Source organism: Hemiscyllium ocellatum, chromosome 9, assembly GCF_020745735.1.
Source record: "Hemiscyllium ocellatum isolate sHemOce1 chromosome 9, sHemOce1.pat.X.cur, whole genome shotgun sequence".
Classification (NCBI taxonomy): domain Eukaryota; kingdom Metazoa; phylum Chordata; class Chondrichthyes; order Orectolobiformes; family Hemiscylliidae; genus Hemiscyllium; species Hemiscyllium ocellatum.
The window spans coordinates 40,549,427-40,568,903 of NC_083409.1; the positions used below are offsets into that span (position 1 = coordinate 40,549,427).

Here is a 19,477-nt window from a genome sequence, read left to right on the forward strand (position 1 = left end):
GTTAATTCACGTAAGTGTGGTTAATTGACTCTTTTTAAAATATAAGCTCATTTGGTCTTCAGGGAAAGGTATCTACAATAGAAGAGGTCCCTTATAAAAATCAACCTTATTGTTGCCAACTGAAGGGACAGGTGAGTAAAGAGCTGGAGACTTGGCCCATCTCGCTGTGGAGAGACAGTTCGAAGAATCTTGTCGGGACCTATAACTAATTGGGAAACCTTGACCAGGGTCTGATTGTACTTCAGTTTGGGCTGATTTGACATCAAACAAGAATCAGATCCGAGTTCTCTTATTATCTTGAGTGGAGAAGGACACATGACAAAAGACAAATTTTAGGCAGGACAGAATATTCACTCGTTCAGCATTATTTTCTAACTTTTCTGATTGAAAACCATATAAACTAAGCAACATTTTTATTGATTGTAACAAAATGATGTGCTTCATCTCAAAATGAACATGATAACAACTGTAGACCAATTTTTGATTCTCCTCATTTTCAGGATATGGGTAAGGCCTATTTATTCTGCTCTAGGTTTTATTCTTGACATGAGTGGCTTGCCAGCTTAATTTTAGAATTCAGCCAAGTGTCAGGATTGTTGGTGTGGAGCTGGTGTAGACCAGGTAAGGGAAGCATGTTTCCTGCCCTGAAGGACATTACAGTACCTTTAACATGTCCAAAAGCACCTCAGAGTAACATTATAAGCCATGTAGGTGAAGCATTATGTTCTTAGAAGCACCATAAAAGAGGAGAAAGGAACACAGAGATTTGGGATGGAATCCAGAGCTTAAGGCCTATACAGCCAAAATCACGGAACCAGGAATGGAATGATTAGAATGAAGGAAAGTATAAAGACTATTAGGGAACATGAAGACATCAGGATGATATAGTGCTAGAAGAGGGTCTGAGATGGGAAAAACTGAAGGATGGAGGGATATGAGAAGAGGTTTAAGAATTTTAAAAAGGACACGTTATTTGGCCAGGAACAATGTAGGTCAACAAAAACATGGGGTGATGGGCAAACAGGACTTGACACAAGTCAGGAGTCAGGCAGCAGAGTTATAGATTTGACCTCAAGTTTACAAAAGACTAGCCTAGCGTGGAACCACTGAATTTAGAGCAAAAGATATCAAGATGCCTTTTGGACTGGTGGTGGTGAGGAAGAAATAGTAATGTTACAGATGGGAAAAAGGAGGTCTCAGTGGTGATATAATGCCAGATTTGGCAACTTTGATGGGCCAGGGGAGTGCCAGGTCAGCGAACATAGGTATGATGGATGAACAGGCCTTGGTGCAAGTTAGGATTCAGTCAAAATAACTTTGGATGATCGTAAGTTTGTCATTGCTAGGAGACTAGCCAAGAGAGTATTCATTGTGTTTGATGTGTCTCGAGGTAACAAAGGTATAGATGATGATTTCAACAGCAAATGTGTGGGGACGGTGTTTCGAAGGCAACAATAGGCAATTTTGGTGACAGAGCAGCTATGGAAAGAGAGAGAATTGCATTGATACAGCAGCTGTCAAACCTCAGGCAAGTCTGGGGAATTTTTCAGTACTCTGTAAATGTACATGCTAGTGTCATGTTTACTGTATATGGGATCAGAAGCTCATACCTGGGATAAATAAGATCACCAACATTCTGGTCCAGTTGCAAATAGTGGCCAGGGAGAAGGATAAAGTTAGTGGTTAATGAGTTGACTTGGTCTTCCTTGGTGAAAGCAGTTTGCGCTAATCCAGCAATAGATGTCAGACAGCAGCACAATAAATCAGAAGCAGCAGAGAATGATGTTTAGGAATTGGCATTCGAGTTGGATGTCACCTGCATGCATGTGAAACCTGACATGTTTTTTGGATGATCTTGTTAGAGACTGTCGATGAGAAATAAGAAAGGGATAGGTCCTTGGCCTCTCCAAGGGTGCAAAGGGAAGCCAATTCAGATTTTACAGCTTGAACTTTAAAAGCAGTCTGACACCTTTGTCATCACGTTTCGCCGACAACTGTTTTTTTTCTATATTTAGAAACTGAATTAAAATTCTTAAAGCAACATGACTTGACATGTTTTCTGGAGCTCATACCGATATAAATGCTATACTGCCACACATATACTTAAATGACTCGTGAGACATGTATCAGTGTGCTAGGCAAATAAAAGTGGGTGTTTCTTTTATTTTAGAACACAGATGGCATGACTGATGCTTCTATATTTAGAGTGCAGTGTTTATTGTCTGAGGAAAGGCATTTTCTTAGAACTGTAGAGAATTTTAAAAGCAGTTGATTACCATAAATATTGCAGAGTGTTCAAAAGAAGTGGATTTATTCCCAGTCTCCAAAAAAAGCTTTCTCCAGTTTTCATTTCTGTTTCAGTGAATTAATTTGCAAAGGGCACTAATCATGAAAAGTCAATCGGGAAAAATAGGACAAAGGCACATGGATCGCAATGGGTGCTTATGCATAACCCATTTGTAATTTGGCAAGAAAATGGCATGCTCTAATTGATCGCTGTGTGTAGTGCTAAACACATTGCACAGTCACTACATGGTCAGGGGACCAAGATTGTACAAGCTCTCACCAATTCAAGCTAGGCTGCACTACTTAAAACCAACCTGGATGTTTAAAGGCAGAAGTTTATTCTTGTTGTAGAAAGTACTGGAAGTGGCCGAAGAAGAACAGATGACCTGAATGGTGAAGCAGACTTGATGGGCTGAATGGCCTACTTCTCCTCCTGTGCCTTCTGGTCTCAAGGAAAGTGGATTTTAACAAAAAATGATAGGACAGGCCAATTTCTAAATGATGAATTCCAACATTGCTGGCTTTACGTTGAAGGACAATAATTGGTCAAAGGGTAACATACTCTCTGATTACCATTTCTCCACTTAACTAGTTATATTGCTCGCAAGAACATTGGGCCCAGCACAATTTAGATGGAAACCATACCATTGGTGCAGATCTCATTTTTCGCTGTGGTTCACAAATAAAAAACCCCCACTTCAGGTTTTGGGCCTCTCCTTTCTCTCTCATTTGATTTGCCCTAACCAATTTGCATGTAGCTCAGCTAAAAATCCAACAATTATGACCTTTCCTTCTTAATTTGTGCCCAGCTTCTCACTCTGACTATGCTGAACCTCCTTCTTGCCCATGTTGCTGGTACCTGCATGGATGCAAACCTCCCTTCCCTCGGAACGTTCCTCTCCAGCATTGAACATATATGCCGAAACCTAACACCAGTAGGCAACTCACTCCATCGGACCCTTGTTCTTTTTTTGTAGAGCATGGTATCAATCCTCTGAGCATACTGTCCCCTACCACCACTGTATTCCTGTTCACTCCCCCAACCTGAAGGATTTCCTGCAGCATAATGCTATGGTCAATTAGCTCATCCACCCTGCAGCCCTTGTTCTCATCTAAACAAGCTTAAAGATGCTGAAACTTGTAATGTGAGAGGTTTCTGAGGTCTGCCGTATGGATTCTCTTATCTGCCTTACTCACGTAGTCACTCTTCTGTGTCTGAACATTGGCCAAATTAGAAAGCCTTCATTAAGAAGAATTGTCTCCTGTTACAAAGAATCCACGTAACTTCCCTCTTCTCTGATACATCATAGTGGCTGTATTTCAGCCTCCACTTCAAACTCTGAGCCACAGTTGCTTCAACTGAAAGCATTTACTACAAATGTGTTTGCCAAGGATTATACTGGCATCCATGAGTTCCCACATACTGCAGCTGTGACACATGTCTTGCCATCCTTAATGTGTTTTAATTGACTCCTTCATAATTTTATATACATGCTTATGCTTTTTATATATGTAATTAAACTTACTAACAGATGCTATATTACTTTGAAGTTGAAGAATAGAATGAAAATACAACAGAATACAAGTAGATCAAAACTTAATCCCTTATCTGATACTTAACAAATAACTAGCTTCTTCTCCTTGAGCCTGGAAAAAAAGTGAGTAATAGCAAAAGCAAAGGAGAACTTCACATCTTTCTTCCCCAATTCACTTAGTCACCCACCTCTAGCACTCTATTGTAAGTCACAATCAAGTAATTAAGCCACATTAAGTTGGCTAATTTGATATACTTCTAACACAAAAGGCCTAAATGACCCAATATAAAGGAATAGGTTCTGATTGTTTCTTTAAGTAGTAGATTAGCACAGCTACTCTTTCAGTGATGACTTTATTCAAGCCTCTCTTAGGGCTGGTAACTTCAGAATTCAAACTGTGAATTTCAGTTAAATACTAACCACATACATTACATTTGTAGAAAACAATAAGACTTTCTGACACACCAGCTGCCCACATTCCATATTTCCTTTTTATCCATAAGTGCCTTCAATTTTTCCATGTGCACTTTATCACATCTAATTTTCCAAGCATCCTTGGAATCTGAAGGAGTATCAGAGGATAGGTAAAATTTCAATGTGACATCCCTTATTCAAAAAGGAAGGAAGGCACAAAGCAGATAGCTATAGGCTGATTAGCCTAACATCTTGTGTGAGAAAAGTATTGGAATTAATCATTAAGGAAGTAATAGCAGAACATTTGGAAAATTATCATCTAATCTAGCAGTGTCAGCATAGCTTCATGATAGGGAAATCATGGCTGACTAATTTATTGGAGTTTTTCAAGGAACTCTCAACCAGAGTGGATAGAATGGAGCCAGTAGATGCATTGAATTTGGACTTCCAGAAGGCATTCATGAAGGTATCTCACAAAAGGTTAAGCAAACTGCCTCAAGCAAGCAAAATAAAGATCCTTCACAAACACCAGAGTTATCCATCCAGGAGCAGGAAGTAAATCCAGTGATTCTCTGTCATGATTGGATAGATAAGGACTAAACCTTGTAAATGTCAACTCACCCAGTGGGACAGCAGTATAGAAGTATTGGAGAAGGAGATTGTGGTCAACTGCATCATAGGCTACAAATGGGTCAAAAAAGGTAATGAAGGATAATTTACCTTGTTACAGTCTTTTTTTTAATGAGCAGGGGTACTGTTTTGTAACCAAACAGTACCAAATCTGAAAGAACAATAGGCTTTTGTCTGTAGATTATGACCCATGACTTGCAATTTTTATCATGACTGTACACATGATCTATGAATACTCAATTACAACTGAGTAATTCAGCTCCTACATATGCAACTTGGAAAAGGATAATCAGCATTATTTTTACGAGAACACCAAATTGCATTTTACTCATTGATATTTAATGCTCTTAGTTGCAACAAGATAGCAGCTGTTTTACAGGCACTGAATGCTTCAAATCATATTTTTATTGCATAATTCCCCAAGCTAATTTTATACTGGATTCCCACAAAATTTTGACAAGGCTGAAGTTGCGTTAAAGCAATAAAAGTCATTTCATTCAGTCTTTTCCACAAATTAGGTAATATAGCCAAATATCTGATAGTATCAGAGCTGATTCACATAAAAACTAGTGATGAGTTTAGCAATTTAACATTAGGTCTAATTGATCAGTGAGGCTGTAATTGCTTCAATTCACGGATTTGAGTTGCAAATGGATGCTATCAAGGTGATGTAGGTCTTTTGTACAAATGTAAGCATATTTTCGAATATGATTCAATAGCCGAAGAATCAAATTTTTGGGGACTATTTTACTGTGTCTCCAGCAAGTTGAATTTATTTTTTAAAACCCACTGAAAATTTGCATTCTGTTTACAGGAAAACTTATTTTCATAGCATATGCAGCAATGGTTCCAAATTAAACTACACCTTTTGTTGTTTTAACCTTGAATCTAAATCAGTGCATTTCCCTTCTGAGATATTATGCACATGAGGGCTATTTCATTGGATGCAGATTCATTTTCCACTGTGATTTTCATCAGCATCTCCATCCTTGCTCCTCCTCCTAAGCTCATATCTAATGGCTAAGGTTGGTTTATATACATTGGTGATGTCATGGAAAACTATTGTTGTTTGACACATCGAGGAGTTAAAATGAAGAGGTGCTACTCTTAGCGAAGGGACAGATCAATATTCCAGGTGTACCAGGTAAGAGCTCTGCTGTCTCTGAACAAGTTGTGTAGAAGGCAAGAGAAGATCTTTTGGAGGCATTGATTCCACAATCTCCTATAACCATGTTAGTTATTTTTTTAAAAGTCTTCTGTTGTCCAGTCAATGAAATGTTCTGAATATTAGCTGTGAAATTGTGTAAGATTTTTAATTGTATTGCTTTTCAAATTCAATATTTTGTAAGTAACATTTTATATGCCTTCAAAGTACATTGTGCAGGAATTGAAATGATGCACAATATCTTGGACTCTATGTCCCTATGGAGTTTGCAAAATATTTAAAGTGCATCCATAATTGTATGACAGTTCTCTGAATGCCTTAAAGCTTGGGATCTGCAGATTTGTTGCTTCCATCAAAAGTCTCGAGAGTGGAAAAAGGTATTTTCCATAAACATAGTTTCAAAGTCTTTCTCTACAAGAGTCGACCTTTTTTTTGTCTTTCAATTTGTATCTTGTGTGAATAATTTAGATTGCACTTCACACAGTTGGTGTGTTAACGGAGTACAATTTAGGGGGGAAAAGATCACCGGATTTTTCTCTTAATCTCTCTGACCAAGCCCATTTTCACCTGAAACGGTAGCTAACTATGATGGCGAGAATTCTATAATGTTAGCCATTCCCTGTTCACTTACCCAAATGGATGTTCTTCATATGTCGCAAAGATGTTTGTTGGCAGTCTGTGCCACTGATACTATTCAGAGCTGAGCCTGGTTGTTGAATCATGGAGCCCAGAGATACTTCCAACATTTGATTTTTCATCAGTATTGGAGGAATTGTCAGATTTCTGGACTCTTTAACCCCTGGGCCGTGTGGAGCATCACAACTGCTATCCCAGTTCAACTCATCAAGTCAAGCCAAAGAGGTGCAAACCTGAGATATTCCAGATGTGGCTCAGTAATGCAGTAGGTTGTAAGTGGACCTACTGTAACATGCTGGAATATTGTCTACTCAGCATTCAGTTCAATAAAATCTAAGATTTAATACTGACTGAAACATTTAAACTTAAAACCAGAACCTCCAGCGGAAGCTATACAAACCAACTCTAACATAGTGACTCCGAGGGTTGGTTCGGGTAAACATAAAATCACTCTCTATGCAGATGATGTCCTCTTGTTCTTAAGTAATCCTCTGATATCCGTACCCTGCTAAGTTCAAGTAATTAATCTATTTCGTATGTTCTCAGGCTACAAAATCAATTTTCTGAAATCAGAGGCCATGCCATTGGGTGGTCTTGCTAGTATATCCAATTTATCGAACGGATCTTGTTTTACCTTTCAGTGGTCACTGGAAGGTTTTCTATATTTAGGTATTTTTATCACCCCAATATTTGGTCAGCTGTATAAAGCCAGTTTTATACACCTACTAGAAAAAATAAGGCAAGACCTTCAACGCTGGAGAGATCTCCCAATATCCTGGTTAGGCAGAGTAGCTCTAGTTAAGATGAATATTCTGCCTTGTCTCTTATATCCTATGAGACTGATGTTATGTAAACTACACGGCTGTCTTGGTTCCTTTATGTGGAATCATAGATGGCCCCTTATCAAATTAGAGAAGCTGCAGCTTTCACAAGCAATCGGAGGACTGGATTTTCCAGACTTTAGGAGGTATCAGTAGGAGCTTTCTATTAGGCTATGTAGCTGATTGGGTCTCTTGTGAACCACAATCAATCTGGTTAGACATCAAGAAAGACCTCCCAAGCAATGTGTCCCCTCATCAATCTTTTATTCTTAGATAAGATGAGAGCTGTTATGGACTATTGTAAAAACCCTATTGTATTAAATACAATTAAAGCATGGAGGATAATGCGGCAAGATGAGGGTAACTTACAAAAACCTCTCCTTATACTCTTATAGTGGGAGCATAGGGTTTTCAGCCAGGGCAGACAGATACTACATTTAAAACCTGGAGGTGTCTCTTGCTTAGGGGATCTGTTTGATGAAGAGGTTATGATGCCTTTTGAGCAGCTGCACCAGAAGTTTGGACTGCCTAATGGAGACCTTTTTCGGTATTTCCAAATGCGATATTATATACAGAAGAATAACACATTATTAGACAGTCCCTACAAATCAGATAGGGAGAGAAGGTTATTATGGTCAATGGGTTCACCCTCGGTCAGTACTCTTTATATAACGAGGTATCAAAAGACATGGAATGACTGTTTAAAATATGGAACCAGGAATTGGGGTTAGAAATCCCTTCAGAAATGTGGAAAGACATCTGGGAAAATGCCAGAAAGATCTCTATTTGTAATAGAACTCAAGTTATTCAATTAAAGATACTCCATGGGGCTCATATAGTATAGGAACGACTGGCAAAATTTAGGGTAAGAACATCCCCAATGTGTCCTGAATGTAAAATAGAAGTAGGCACTCTCATGCACTGTTTATGGACATGTCACAAGATCCGCAAATACTGGGACAGAGTAGTGAATGCTCTGACAGAGATCTTGGGAACGGAGATTGGATTGGATCCAGTGTCTCTTCTCCTGAGCTTTTCAAATCTGTCCTCCCTGGATGTGCATGGGAGGAAACTATTCTCCATTCTCTCTTTCTGTGCAGGGAAAAATATCTTAGTTAATTGGGTAGCTGAGGGCCCTCCAGGACTTTCGAATTGGCACAGGTTAATCATGGAATATATTCCCCTTTACTTCCTCACAGATATGGTGCAGCAAAAAACTGAAATATTCTATAAAATATGGCAGCCCTTTTTGAACTATATAGGCACAGATATTTCAGCCATATTGTCAAGGGCATTTGTCTAGCTGTGGTAGTGGTTCTGGCTGGTCCAGGAGCCCCCCCGAGGGGAGGAATCCAGTATAAATGTGGGTTTTATTATGATTTGATGTCAATCCATTTTCAGTACATATTTAATTATTTAATTATTACCTTATTTCTTACTAGTAATGTAAGGTATCTTATTTTATGCTTTGGTTGTTGGTAGGATAGATTAGTAGTTCGCTGAGTTTTTTTTTTCTTTTGTTGTGTTTTGGCTATTATTTATTTCATTTGTATGTATATTTGTATATTAGTGTTTATATTTGTTTGTATTACTTCGTAATTTTGCAAAAAATGTTAAAAAATCTATTTTTTCTTTCAATGAAAATACCATTTAAAAAAACTTAAAACCAAAATACAGATTAGATTAGATTACTTACAGTGTGGAAACAGGCCCTTTGGCCCAACAAGTTCACACCGACCCACCGAAGCACAACCCACCCATACTCCTACATTTACCCCTTACCTAACACTATGGGCAATTTAGCATGGCCAATTCACCTGACCTGCACATCTTTGGGTTGTGGGAGTAAACCGGAGCACCCAGAGGAAACCCACGCAGACACGGGGAGAACGTGCAAACTTCACACAGTCAGTTGCTTGAGGCGGGAATTGAACCCGGGTCTCTGGCGCTGTGAGGCAGCAGTGCTAACCACAGGTTCTCTAAATGACAATAACATGGTCAATATGGAAGGTAACTTCAAAAGAAAAGCAAAAACCGTATATAAACCAAAACGAAGGTTGACCTTAAAGAACTTTTTAAAATGGAGATTTTTCAACCGATTCAAGTGCTCAGTCAATGCCTCTTTTTTAAGTGAGCTGTCTGTCCCCTATCCTCATGCGAAAATTATTTAACTATAAGAAGAAAGTGAGCACTGCAGATGCTGGAGATCAGAGTTGGAAAAGTGTGGCACTGGTCAGGCAGCATCCAAGGAGCAGGAGAGTCAATGTTGCGGGTCACATTCCTGATGAAGGGTTTTTGCCGAAACATCAATTCTCCTGCTCCTTAGATGCTGCCTGACCTGCTTTGTTTTTCCGGTGCCACACGTTTCAACATTTAACTGTAATCCTAGTATTAATGTAATTTCAATGAATACCAAGAACACATTTTCAAATTAGTTTTCTTTTGTAGAAATTACCACAAAGTCAAGAAAGAAAGTTACCTAGTAATTTTGACAAGAATGATGCAAAAGGTTTTAGCTATACTTGGTATTAACTAAAATTCCTAACCACCTTATGAAAGACAGATAGGAAGTTGAAACATAGCCCCTTCTGCCTCCATAGGTGAATGCAAAAAGATCCTGAGCAATATTTTAAAAACAGCAAAGGATTTTTCCTAAGTGCTTGTATCGATACTTATCCCTCAATCTATATAAGTGAGTTCATATGGTCATTTTCATGTTGCTGGTGGTGGGAATTTGCTACAGATTATGTGGATACTGGATTTTCTACAACAGTGATCACACATTAAAAGTACTTCTTTGTGAACAGAAAACACTTTGAGACATTTGATGGTTGTGAGAAGTGTGGTTAAATGCAAGCCTTTCTTCTTCCGCTAAAGGACAGATGTGCAGCTAAATGGGAACATCCAAAATCTGCAGCTCAAATTGGGAGATTCTGCTATTAGCATAGCAAAAACAACATTGGCTATCTATCTCTATGTTGGAGTACATTGAACATCATGAATTTCTGTGTTTGTGTATGAGAAAATAAAGCTGCTATAGATATTCAGAAATACAAGCATAGGTAGCTTTTTAATGTTAAGATGGTTGTAAAAACTTGTAAAACAACCCCTCTGGCACTGAAAAATAGCTTTTATAATCTTAGAATCACATTCATTCTGATTGTGAAATGTTTTAGGAAATATTTTAAAATTTTTAATGTCATTTTATTCTTACCATTACCATTCTGTCTCAATTTTCTTCATTCATTCTTTCCTTTTCTGCCTTTTTCTTTCTGGATCTGTTTAAGCATTGTATGCTGCCACTCCAACTTAGAGTGCCTTTTCTGCCTTTGAATATAGAACATGGAACAGTATGGTATAAGAACAGGCCATTCAGCCCAACATGTCTGTTCTAACCATGGTGCTAACTAATCCCATCTGCCTGCACATGGTCCATATCCTTCTATTCCCTGCCTGTTTATGCATCTGTCTAAATTCCTCTTAAACATTGATATTGTATCTGCTTCCATTACTTCCCATGGTAGTGCATTCCAGGCAACTACCACTGTCAATATAAAAACATTTCCTCTTTACACATTTTAGATTAGATTCTCTACATTAGATTAGATTCTCTACAGTGTGGAAACAGGCCTTTTGCCCCAACAAGTCCACACCGACCCTCTGAAGAATAACCCACCTAGACCCATTTCCCTCTGACTAATACATCTAGTATGGGCAATTTAGCATGGCCAATCCACCTGACCTGCACATCTTTGGACAGTGGGAGGAAACTGGAGCACCCGGAGGAAATCCACACAGACACAGGGAAAATGTGCAAACTCCACACAGTCACCCGAGGCTAGAATCGATCTTGGGACCCTGGTGCTGTGAGGAAGCAGTGCTAACCACTGAGCCACTGTGCCGCCCATTTCTCCTTTACGTATTTCCCCTCTCACCCTAAACCTGTGCCCCCTAGTATTTGACATTTCCACTCTGGGATAAAGTGTCTACTATCCACCCTATCAATGCTTCTCATAATTTTATATAGTTCTATTTAGGACAGCTGCCAGCTGCTGACACTGTAGCGAAAACAACCCAAGTTTGTCCAACCTCTTCTTACAGGTAATACACTCTAAACCAGGAAATAGCCTGATAAAACTCTTTTGCGGCCTCTCCAAAGCCACCACATCCTTCCTATAGGTGACTATGCTGCACACAATACTCCAAACGTGGCCTAAATAAAGTTTGAAACAGCCACAACATTACTTGCCAACTCATCTATTGAATGACCCTATCAATGAAGGCAAGCATGCCATTTGACTTCCTTAAAACTGTATCCACGTATGTTGCCACTTTCTTGGAGCTATGGACTTGCATTACAAGATCCCACTGTATGTCAATGCTCTGAAGGGTCCTGCCATGACTGTATACCTCCCTTTTGTATTTTGCCTCCAAAATGCATCACCTCACACTTATACCAATTGAACTTGTTCTGCCATTTCTCTGCTCAAACTGATCGATGTTATGCTGGTAACCTCCCTCACTATCCATAACTCGACCAATTTTCATGTTATCTTTATGACTGTGAGTTTTGAGAAGATTTGTAGCTCAGGTTGAGATTCTGGATATAGGGTTGCTTGCTGAGCTGGATGGTTCATTTTCAGGTATGTTACCATACTCGGTAACATCATGAGTGAGCCTCTGGATGAAGCACTGGTGGTATGGCCCGCTTTCTATTTATGTGTTTAGGTTTCCGTGGTCACCAACCCAAATGTGTTCACTTTTCATTAAAATGGGCAAAACAAGAATTCTGCATCAATAAATCCTTGTGATAATGTTACCTTAATAAATATTCAGGCTCACCATGTATTCCTTCCTTAATTTCAATATTGGTCCCAATTTGTTTTCCAACTGAATGGATTTATAGTGTTTCATTAAAAACAGTGTAACTACAGAATTTACAATTTGCATTTTCACCGTTTATAGCAAAATACTCAAAGTTATTGCAGTGTAAAATTAAAAAGTTCATATCTCAACCATTACTGAGAGCCTTTTCAGAATTTCATCCAGATCAAATCTTCAAGATGAAATGACCCATTCTTTATTAAAAACTAAACTAATTTCAGTTTATTGTCTCATACACTTTGAGAGAATACTGCCAAGATTTGGTGCCAATGTTTTACTTTAGATTAGATTAGATTCCCTACATTGTGGAAACAGGCCCTTCGGCCCAACAAGTCCACACCGACCCTCTGAAGAGTAACCCACCAGACCCACTTCCCTCTGACTAATACATCTAACACTATGGGCAATTTAGCATGGCCAATTCACCTGACCTGTGCATCTTTGGACTGTGGGAGGAAACCAGAGCACCCAGAGGAAATCCACGCAGACATGGGGAAAATGTGCAAACTCCACACAGACCGTTGCCCAAGGCTGGAATCGAACCTGGGACCCTGGTACTATGAGGCAGCAGTGCTAACCACTGAGCTCACCGTACCACCCATTTTCAAAATGATGCACTTTGTAGTAATAGGCTGAAACTGACTGGAAATCAGTAATGTAGCAAGTTCAAGGAGTTCCATGGAGGGTTCCTCTCCATGAGATCTAGCAAGTTTTAGAAGATTATTCATGGCTCACCTCATTTGCTTGGCACCATGTCTCTGTGGCATCCCACCTGCACTATCTCCCATTCAACAATTGTGGAAGCACTCACACCTGCTGGGACCCGCCCCCCGTGCCAACACTCTGTCATGCAGAAGGCTTCTAAATGCAACTTGTGAAGTCTCCAAATGAGAGGAAATCAGGGCTGTACTCTTTGTGTAATCTATTGGTTCTTAAAATGCAAAATTCCCTGACAGCACCATTTCAGTAAAAGGTGTTGCTGCACTTCAAAGTGCAACATTGAATTGGAGAACTGTATTTAATTGGTTTGGAAATATGCTATGATGATGTGGTAAGGTGACACATGTCTGATGCCAATGTCCATGGACTGTGGAATGATACCTGTGGGAAGTGTCCTGAGATGTTGTGGACTGCTGTCCATAGTGGAGGCCCAGAAAAGCAAATAGTAAGCTGGAGTCACCGGGCACCAGTGAGGAAAGAATAGGTACTAAAGTCACGCAGTTTGCTGCAATAAGCCAGTCATCATTCCCCAGTGAGATTCTTGTCTCATTGTTCAAAACATGGTTGCAGAATTGGAATTTTTATTCCCGACATTTAGAATCTCGTTTCTTTCAATCTTTTCTCAATTTACCAACTGACCCATCAATACACATGTCATTCAGGTTCTGGGAAGATCCTATGTCTTTATATAATTTTAACAAGTGTTAAAATGTTATTTAGAATGGTCAGTTTTAATCTGGTACATCACAATGTCCATTTTGTGAGTGTAGAAGTTTGCTATAAGAATATCTACAAAACTGAATGGATATTGCATTAAGCCTGTTTCTCTGAGTTACCTGTAACTCATATGAGAATAGCACAGCTTATCACTAATTGCAATCCAAAAGCAAATATTACACATACCTATGGCAATTCTGGTCTCTGCACATTCTCACTTTTCATTGCTCCATTATTGCAGTCTACTTTCAGATGCCATTCCTTCCCTAAACCTCTCCTTCCTGTAAATTGCTCCTTAAAACCCACTTCGGTGACCAGATTTTCTATTACTATCTGAATCTCTCTGTAAGTTCTCGGTGTCAAATTTCCTGTGTACCACCTTGAATGTTTACCACATGAGCTGCGTGATACGTAGTGTATTTAAAAACAATATTTTGCCAATCTTTTGGCAAGGTTGGTGTTGTTAAAAAGAAGTCACCAATGCAAAGAAACTCAGCATTTTGAAGCATAAGCTTGTGAGAAAATGATAATTCATGCATGTTGCAGCTGACTGTCTGGCATGGATTATGGTGAGAACTCAAAAAGTACTCACTGGAGTTTAGATTCACCAAATACAAAGTCCATTTGTGAAAAAAAAGATTCAAATTTATTATTTTCAGGACCCAATTGTGACTGCACTGCTCAAAATAAAACATAGGAGAAAGTGAGGACTGTAGGTGCTGGAGAGTCAGAGTTGAAAGGTGTGGTGCTGGAAAATGGACAACAGGCAGCATCCAATGAGCAGGAGAGTCGACATTTCAGGCATATCTCTTGATCCTCTCATTGTAACTTTGAACGGTGTCAGAAATTCGACATGCCATTCAGGACAAAGCAAGCTGACTACATTAACAAGAGTGTGGTGCTTGAAAAGCACAGTAAGTTCAGGCAGCGTCTGAGGAGCAGGAGAATTGACGCTTCGGGCATAAGCCCTTCAAGAAGCGATAATGCCTGAAACGTTGATTTTTCTACTCTTCGGATGATGCCTGACCTGTTGTGCTTTTTCCAGCGTCATGCTTTTTGAATCTAAATAAAACACAACAAAGGTAAGAATGCAGGTAGCTTATTTATTGAAAATTTCAATGATTTCTCCAATTTACTTTTTTTATATTTTTTACCAATTTTAAATAAGGTGTACGGGGTGTCTGTTTTTAAAATAATAAACAGTGTTTGGTTGTCAAAAAGGTTCATCAGACTTATAAAACTGGCATTCACTGACTCCCCCTACCTCCTGAAATGAATGAGCACCAACAAGTGAGTGAGCTGTCATGAGCACAGAACAATGTTGTATTGAATGCTGAGTCATTTATCCTTACACTTGCCATTCCCACACGTGTTCAGAAAATGTGAGTGAATAAATAACACCGTTGCTGGTCGCGAGTTTTGAATAACCAGTCACTGGTTCCACTAGTGCAGCTGAAATTAAAAACAGTTGATGGCTGTTTCCAAGTTTGTAGGATTGTAAGATATATCAGAAGCAGGTCATTCTGCCCCTGAAGCCACCATTCAATAAAATCAAGATTATTATGACCTTAGCTCTATTTTTCCAGTCTCAGAACTTTTGACTCAGTTGTAGATCAGAAGCCTAATTCATTGTTGAACATGTTCAATGGCACATCATGAGGTTTGATGACAATCAAAGATAGTTTTATGTTCACCATTAATGAGATTAGTTATTAGATTTATTCATTGCATTTCAATTCCAACAGCAGCTGGGGTGCCATTTAAACCCATGACTCCAGAGCATTAACCAATCAGTAATGCAAGTATATTTTTTAAATAAGCAGGCAAAATCTGAATATGATCATTTAGGTGTAGTCTCTTAGATGCCTTTTACAATTAGAACAAAAGTTTCCTAGTTCTATACTCCATCCCCTTTTAATAAATGCCAACATTTTGTTTGCCATCCTAATTACTTGTTTGACTTGCACATTAATGTGTGGTATTTCATCTACAAAGGCGTCAGATTGCTCTGCACTGAGCCTTATGTGCTCATCTCATTAATCGTGTCCATGAAGCCACCATCAATTGTCATAAAACTCCAAAAATAATGCCCTGCTGGAAATGACCATACTGTTTCTGACCTGACTTGGTCTAGATGTGACTCCACATCTACAGCAATGTGGCTTGTTCTTAACTGTCCTCTGAAATGGTCTAGCAAGTAACTCGGTTTTGGTCTTGTCAACAAGGCCCAAATCCCATCAATGAATTTTTAAAAAAACTCCTAGCCATTTCAATAATTAAATGCTTTTTGATGCTTTCTCCCAAAGTGGATAATTTTGAATTTCCCTCTGCTCAATCTGTCACATTTTAGCCCATTTACCTCAGCACCTGACAGAATCGCAGAATTGTGATAGCGTAAAAGTAGGCCTTTCAACCCACTGTGCCTGCCTGCTCTTCAAACAAACTTCACTACCTAATGGCAATCTTCTTCTTTCTTCCCCATATCCTTGCTCAGTATTTCTATGCTTTCTCCAGTTTCCTCATTTCCCCTCCCCCCACCTTGTCTCAGTCAAATCCCTCGAACTCCGCATCACCTTCCTAACCTGCAATCTTCTTCCTGACCTCTCCGCCCCCACCCCACTCCGGCCTATCACCCTCACCTTGAACTCCTTCCACCTATCACATCTCCATCGCCCCTCCCCCAAGTCCCTCCTCCCTACCTTTTATCTTAGCCTGCTGGGCACACTTGCCTCATTCCTGAAGAAGGGCTTATGCCCGAAATGTCGAATCTCCTGTTCCCTGGATGCTGCCTGACCTGCTGCGCTTTTTCAGCAACACATTTTCAGCTCTGATTTCCAACATCTGCAGACCTCACTTTCTCCTCCTCAGTATTTCTATCCAAATAATCGTCGAATGCCCTCTTGAGTGCCTCAGGTGAACATGCCGCTGCCAACTGATAGGCAGCGCATTCCATAGCCTCACTACTCACAGAGTGAAAAAGTCTTTTTATCACATTACCATCGCTTCTTTTGCACATCACTTCAAATCTATGTCCTCTCATCCCTGTTCCTTTTATGAGCAGGAAATGCTTCTCCCTATCGACTCTACCCAGCTTACTCATGATTATGAAAATCTCTAACAAATCTCCTCTTAGTGTCCTTCTCTCCAAGAAGAACTGGCCCAGGTTTTTCATTTGATTCTCAATACCTGAAGTTTCTCATTCCTGGAACCAAACTGGCAGATTGCTTCTGCAGTCTCTGCAATGGATTCATGTCTTTTCTAAGATGTGGCGCACACAACTGGAAACAATCTTTTAAAGGTTGAATACCTCTCCCTGTTCTCATATTCTATGCCGCTATTAATAAAGCCAAGGATCACTGTATGCTTTATTAACTACTCTTTCCACCTTTTCTGCCACCTTCAATGATCTGTGCACATATACACCGAGGTCTCTGTTCCTGCACCCAGCATTGAGTCGGTGGAGGAGGGTTGATGGAGCAGGCATCATTGGTGTGCTGGCTCAGGTCTCATGGTGGAGGCAGTGGAATGAAAATGGACTCTGTACCTTTTTTTTGTTCTGAAGCTACATAAAACAGCACTGGATCGTGGTGATGGTTGAAGCATTTCACTGCATTGTTCACTGTAAAATACACATGACAACAAAAGATTCCTTAAATTCATTTTGATTTGTACCCCCATTTCATATTGTTTCTATAATGTTCTTCTAATCATGTACATTGCCTCACACTTTGCTGCATCAAACTTCATCTGCCACCTACCTACCAGCTCCAGCAACAGGTTAATATCCTTCTGGTGTTTTATACTGTTTTCCTCACAGTTTATAATTCTTCAAAGCTTCACATCATTCGCAAACTTCAAAACTGTCCCTGAGAGACCAAGATCCACATCAGTAATGTATATCAGGAAAAGCTTCCTCAAGCCTGAAAAATATCCATTACTCTCTGTTTCCAACCACTTAGCCAATTTGGTATCTACATTGCTACTGTTCCTTTTATATCAGTGATCTTTAATTTTCCTCATATGTCAGCTATATTACATTGCATCTGCTGGAAATCCATGTATCTCACATCAACAGTGTTACCCTCACTCAGCTTTTCTGTTAACTCTTCAAAACTCTCCAGCAAGTTAGCTAAACATAATTTTCCATTTAGAAATTCATGCTTATTTGTCAACCCAACATTTTCCGTGTCACCACAAATTCCATGACGAATAATTGTTTCCAAAAGCTTCCCCATCACTGAAATTAAACTGTCTGCTCTATAATTGCTGAGCACAATTTTTAGGAACTTTGTTGTTTAAAAAAAGGCCATAATGTTTGCAATAGTCCAGTCTTCTGGCACCTCTCCCAAGTCCAGTGAGGACTGAAAGATTATAGTTCTTAAGAAGGGTCACTAAACTTGAAACATTAATTCTGCATTCTCTTCATAAATGCTGCCAGACCTGCTGGGTTTCTGCACAGTTCCTGTAATTTATTTCTGAAAGTTTATGACCAATGCCATAATTTCTACCCTCACTGCCTTCGAAATCTTTGGATGCACCTCATCTGGTCTTGGTGCCTTGTCAACTTTTAAGTACTAACAGTCTATCTAAGATGTCTTCATTATTAATTTCAAACCCACAGCAACAGAGTTCCCTCTACTGATACCATGGCCTAGGCAGCACTCTTCTCTTTATGAAGGCAGATGCAAAGTATTCAATTAACACCTCGGCCATGGTCTCTGCCTCCTCAGTGTAAATCCCCTCTAGGTCTCTAATCAGCCCTACTTCTAGTTCAACCACTCTCTTACTATGTATACACATACAGAAAACCTTGGTTTTCCCCTTTATGTTAGCTGCCAGTCTTTTCCTCTTAGCTTCTCTTCTTTGCTTTTTCACCTCACAGCTAGCCTTTCAACATATTTTTTTTCTCATCGGTGAATTTAGAAACAATATCTCCTCATCTGATATAGTTTGTAAATAGTTAAGGTCTCAGTACTGTCCCTGTGGTAATCCACTGGCTATGGATTAGATGAAGTAGGGATTGTTAAGGCTAATATTGAATATCCTGTTTCTGCACTCAAATTCTATGTAACTCTACATGATAATTGATTATCTACATTAAAAAAAATTTTAGGTCTGGTTTAGGAAATCTAATTGCAAATGTACTCAAAATTCTTTGAATCAATGCACCTTCCTGCTGAAAACACTATGTGCAATGTTTTGCTGCCAACAAGGCAGTTTAATATTTAGCAAAGTAAAGGACTGAAAACTCAAATTAATTGAATTTTTCATCAGCAGTACTAGTGATTCCATTACTCACCTCAGAAGCCAGAACAAAGGTCAAGATGCCAAAAAAGTGAGTCCACTTTTCTTATTAAGGGGGCTTTACCTTTAGAAATTACAGCTTGAGAAATGAATGACTTTATTTTTGTATGGGAATAGTCTGCGGCTAAATTACATAATCCAGATACACCAGTGATATAAGTCAGAGAGATACATGGATGAAAGTTAATCACTTTAATGATGAAAGTTAATCAGTTATTCCAAAAAGAAATGCTGGAAGGTTGCCAATGTTATTTTCAAGTATTGTCACTGTTTTCATAGGCCAACACATGACGAAGTAATGCTGTGGTCTGAATCAGTGGATAAACTGTTGTCTCACAAAGGTAAAGTCTCATTGAAATGCACAA

At 39.2% G+C, this 19,477-nt stretch overlaps 1 protein-coding gene across 3 annotated transcripts in view; it reads left to right on the forward strand.

The window, feature by feature from the left end:
• LOC132818679 (regulator of G-protein signaling 21-like) overlaps window positions 1-19,477 on the forward strand; it is a 74,792-nt gene that overhangs the window by 44,461 nt on the left and 10,854 nt on the right. The window contains exons 1-3 of one of the 3 annotated variants that reach the window (XM_060829705.1): window positions 4,922-4,936; window positions 19,086-19,143; window positions 19,392-19,453. In XM_060829705.1, the coding sequence (XP_060685688.1) occupies window positions 19,133-19,143; window positions 19,392-19,453 (73 nt within the window). In that variant the 5' untranslated portion in view covers window positions 4,922-4,936; window positions 19,086-19,132. Of the gene's footprint in view, window positions 1-4,921; window positions 4,937-5,954; window positions 6,010-19,082; window positions 19,144-19,391; window positions 19,454-19,477 lie in introns of those variants that run through there. The other 2 variants (XM_060829706.1, XM_060829704.1) reach the window with 2 other exon arrangements.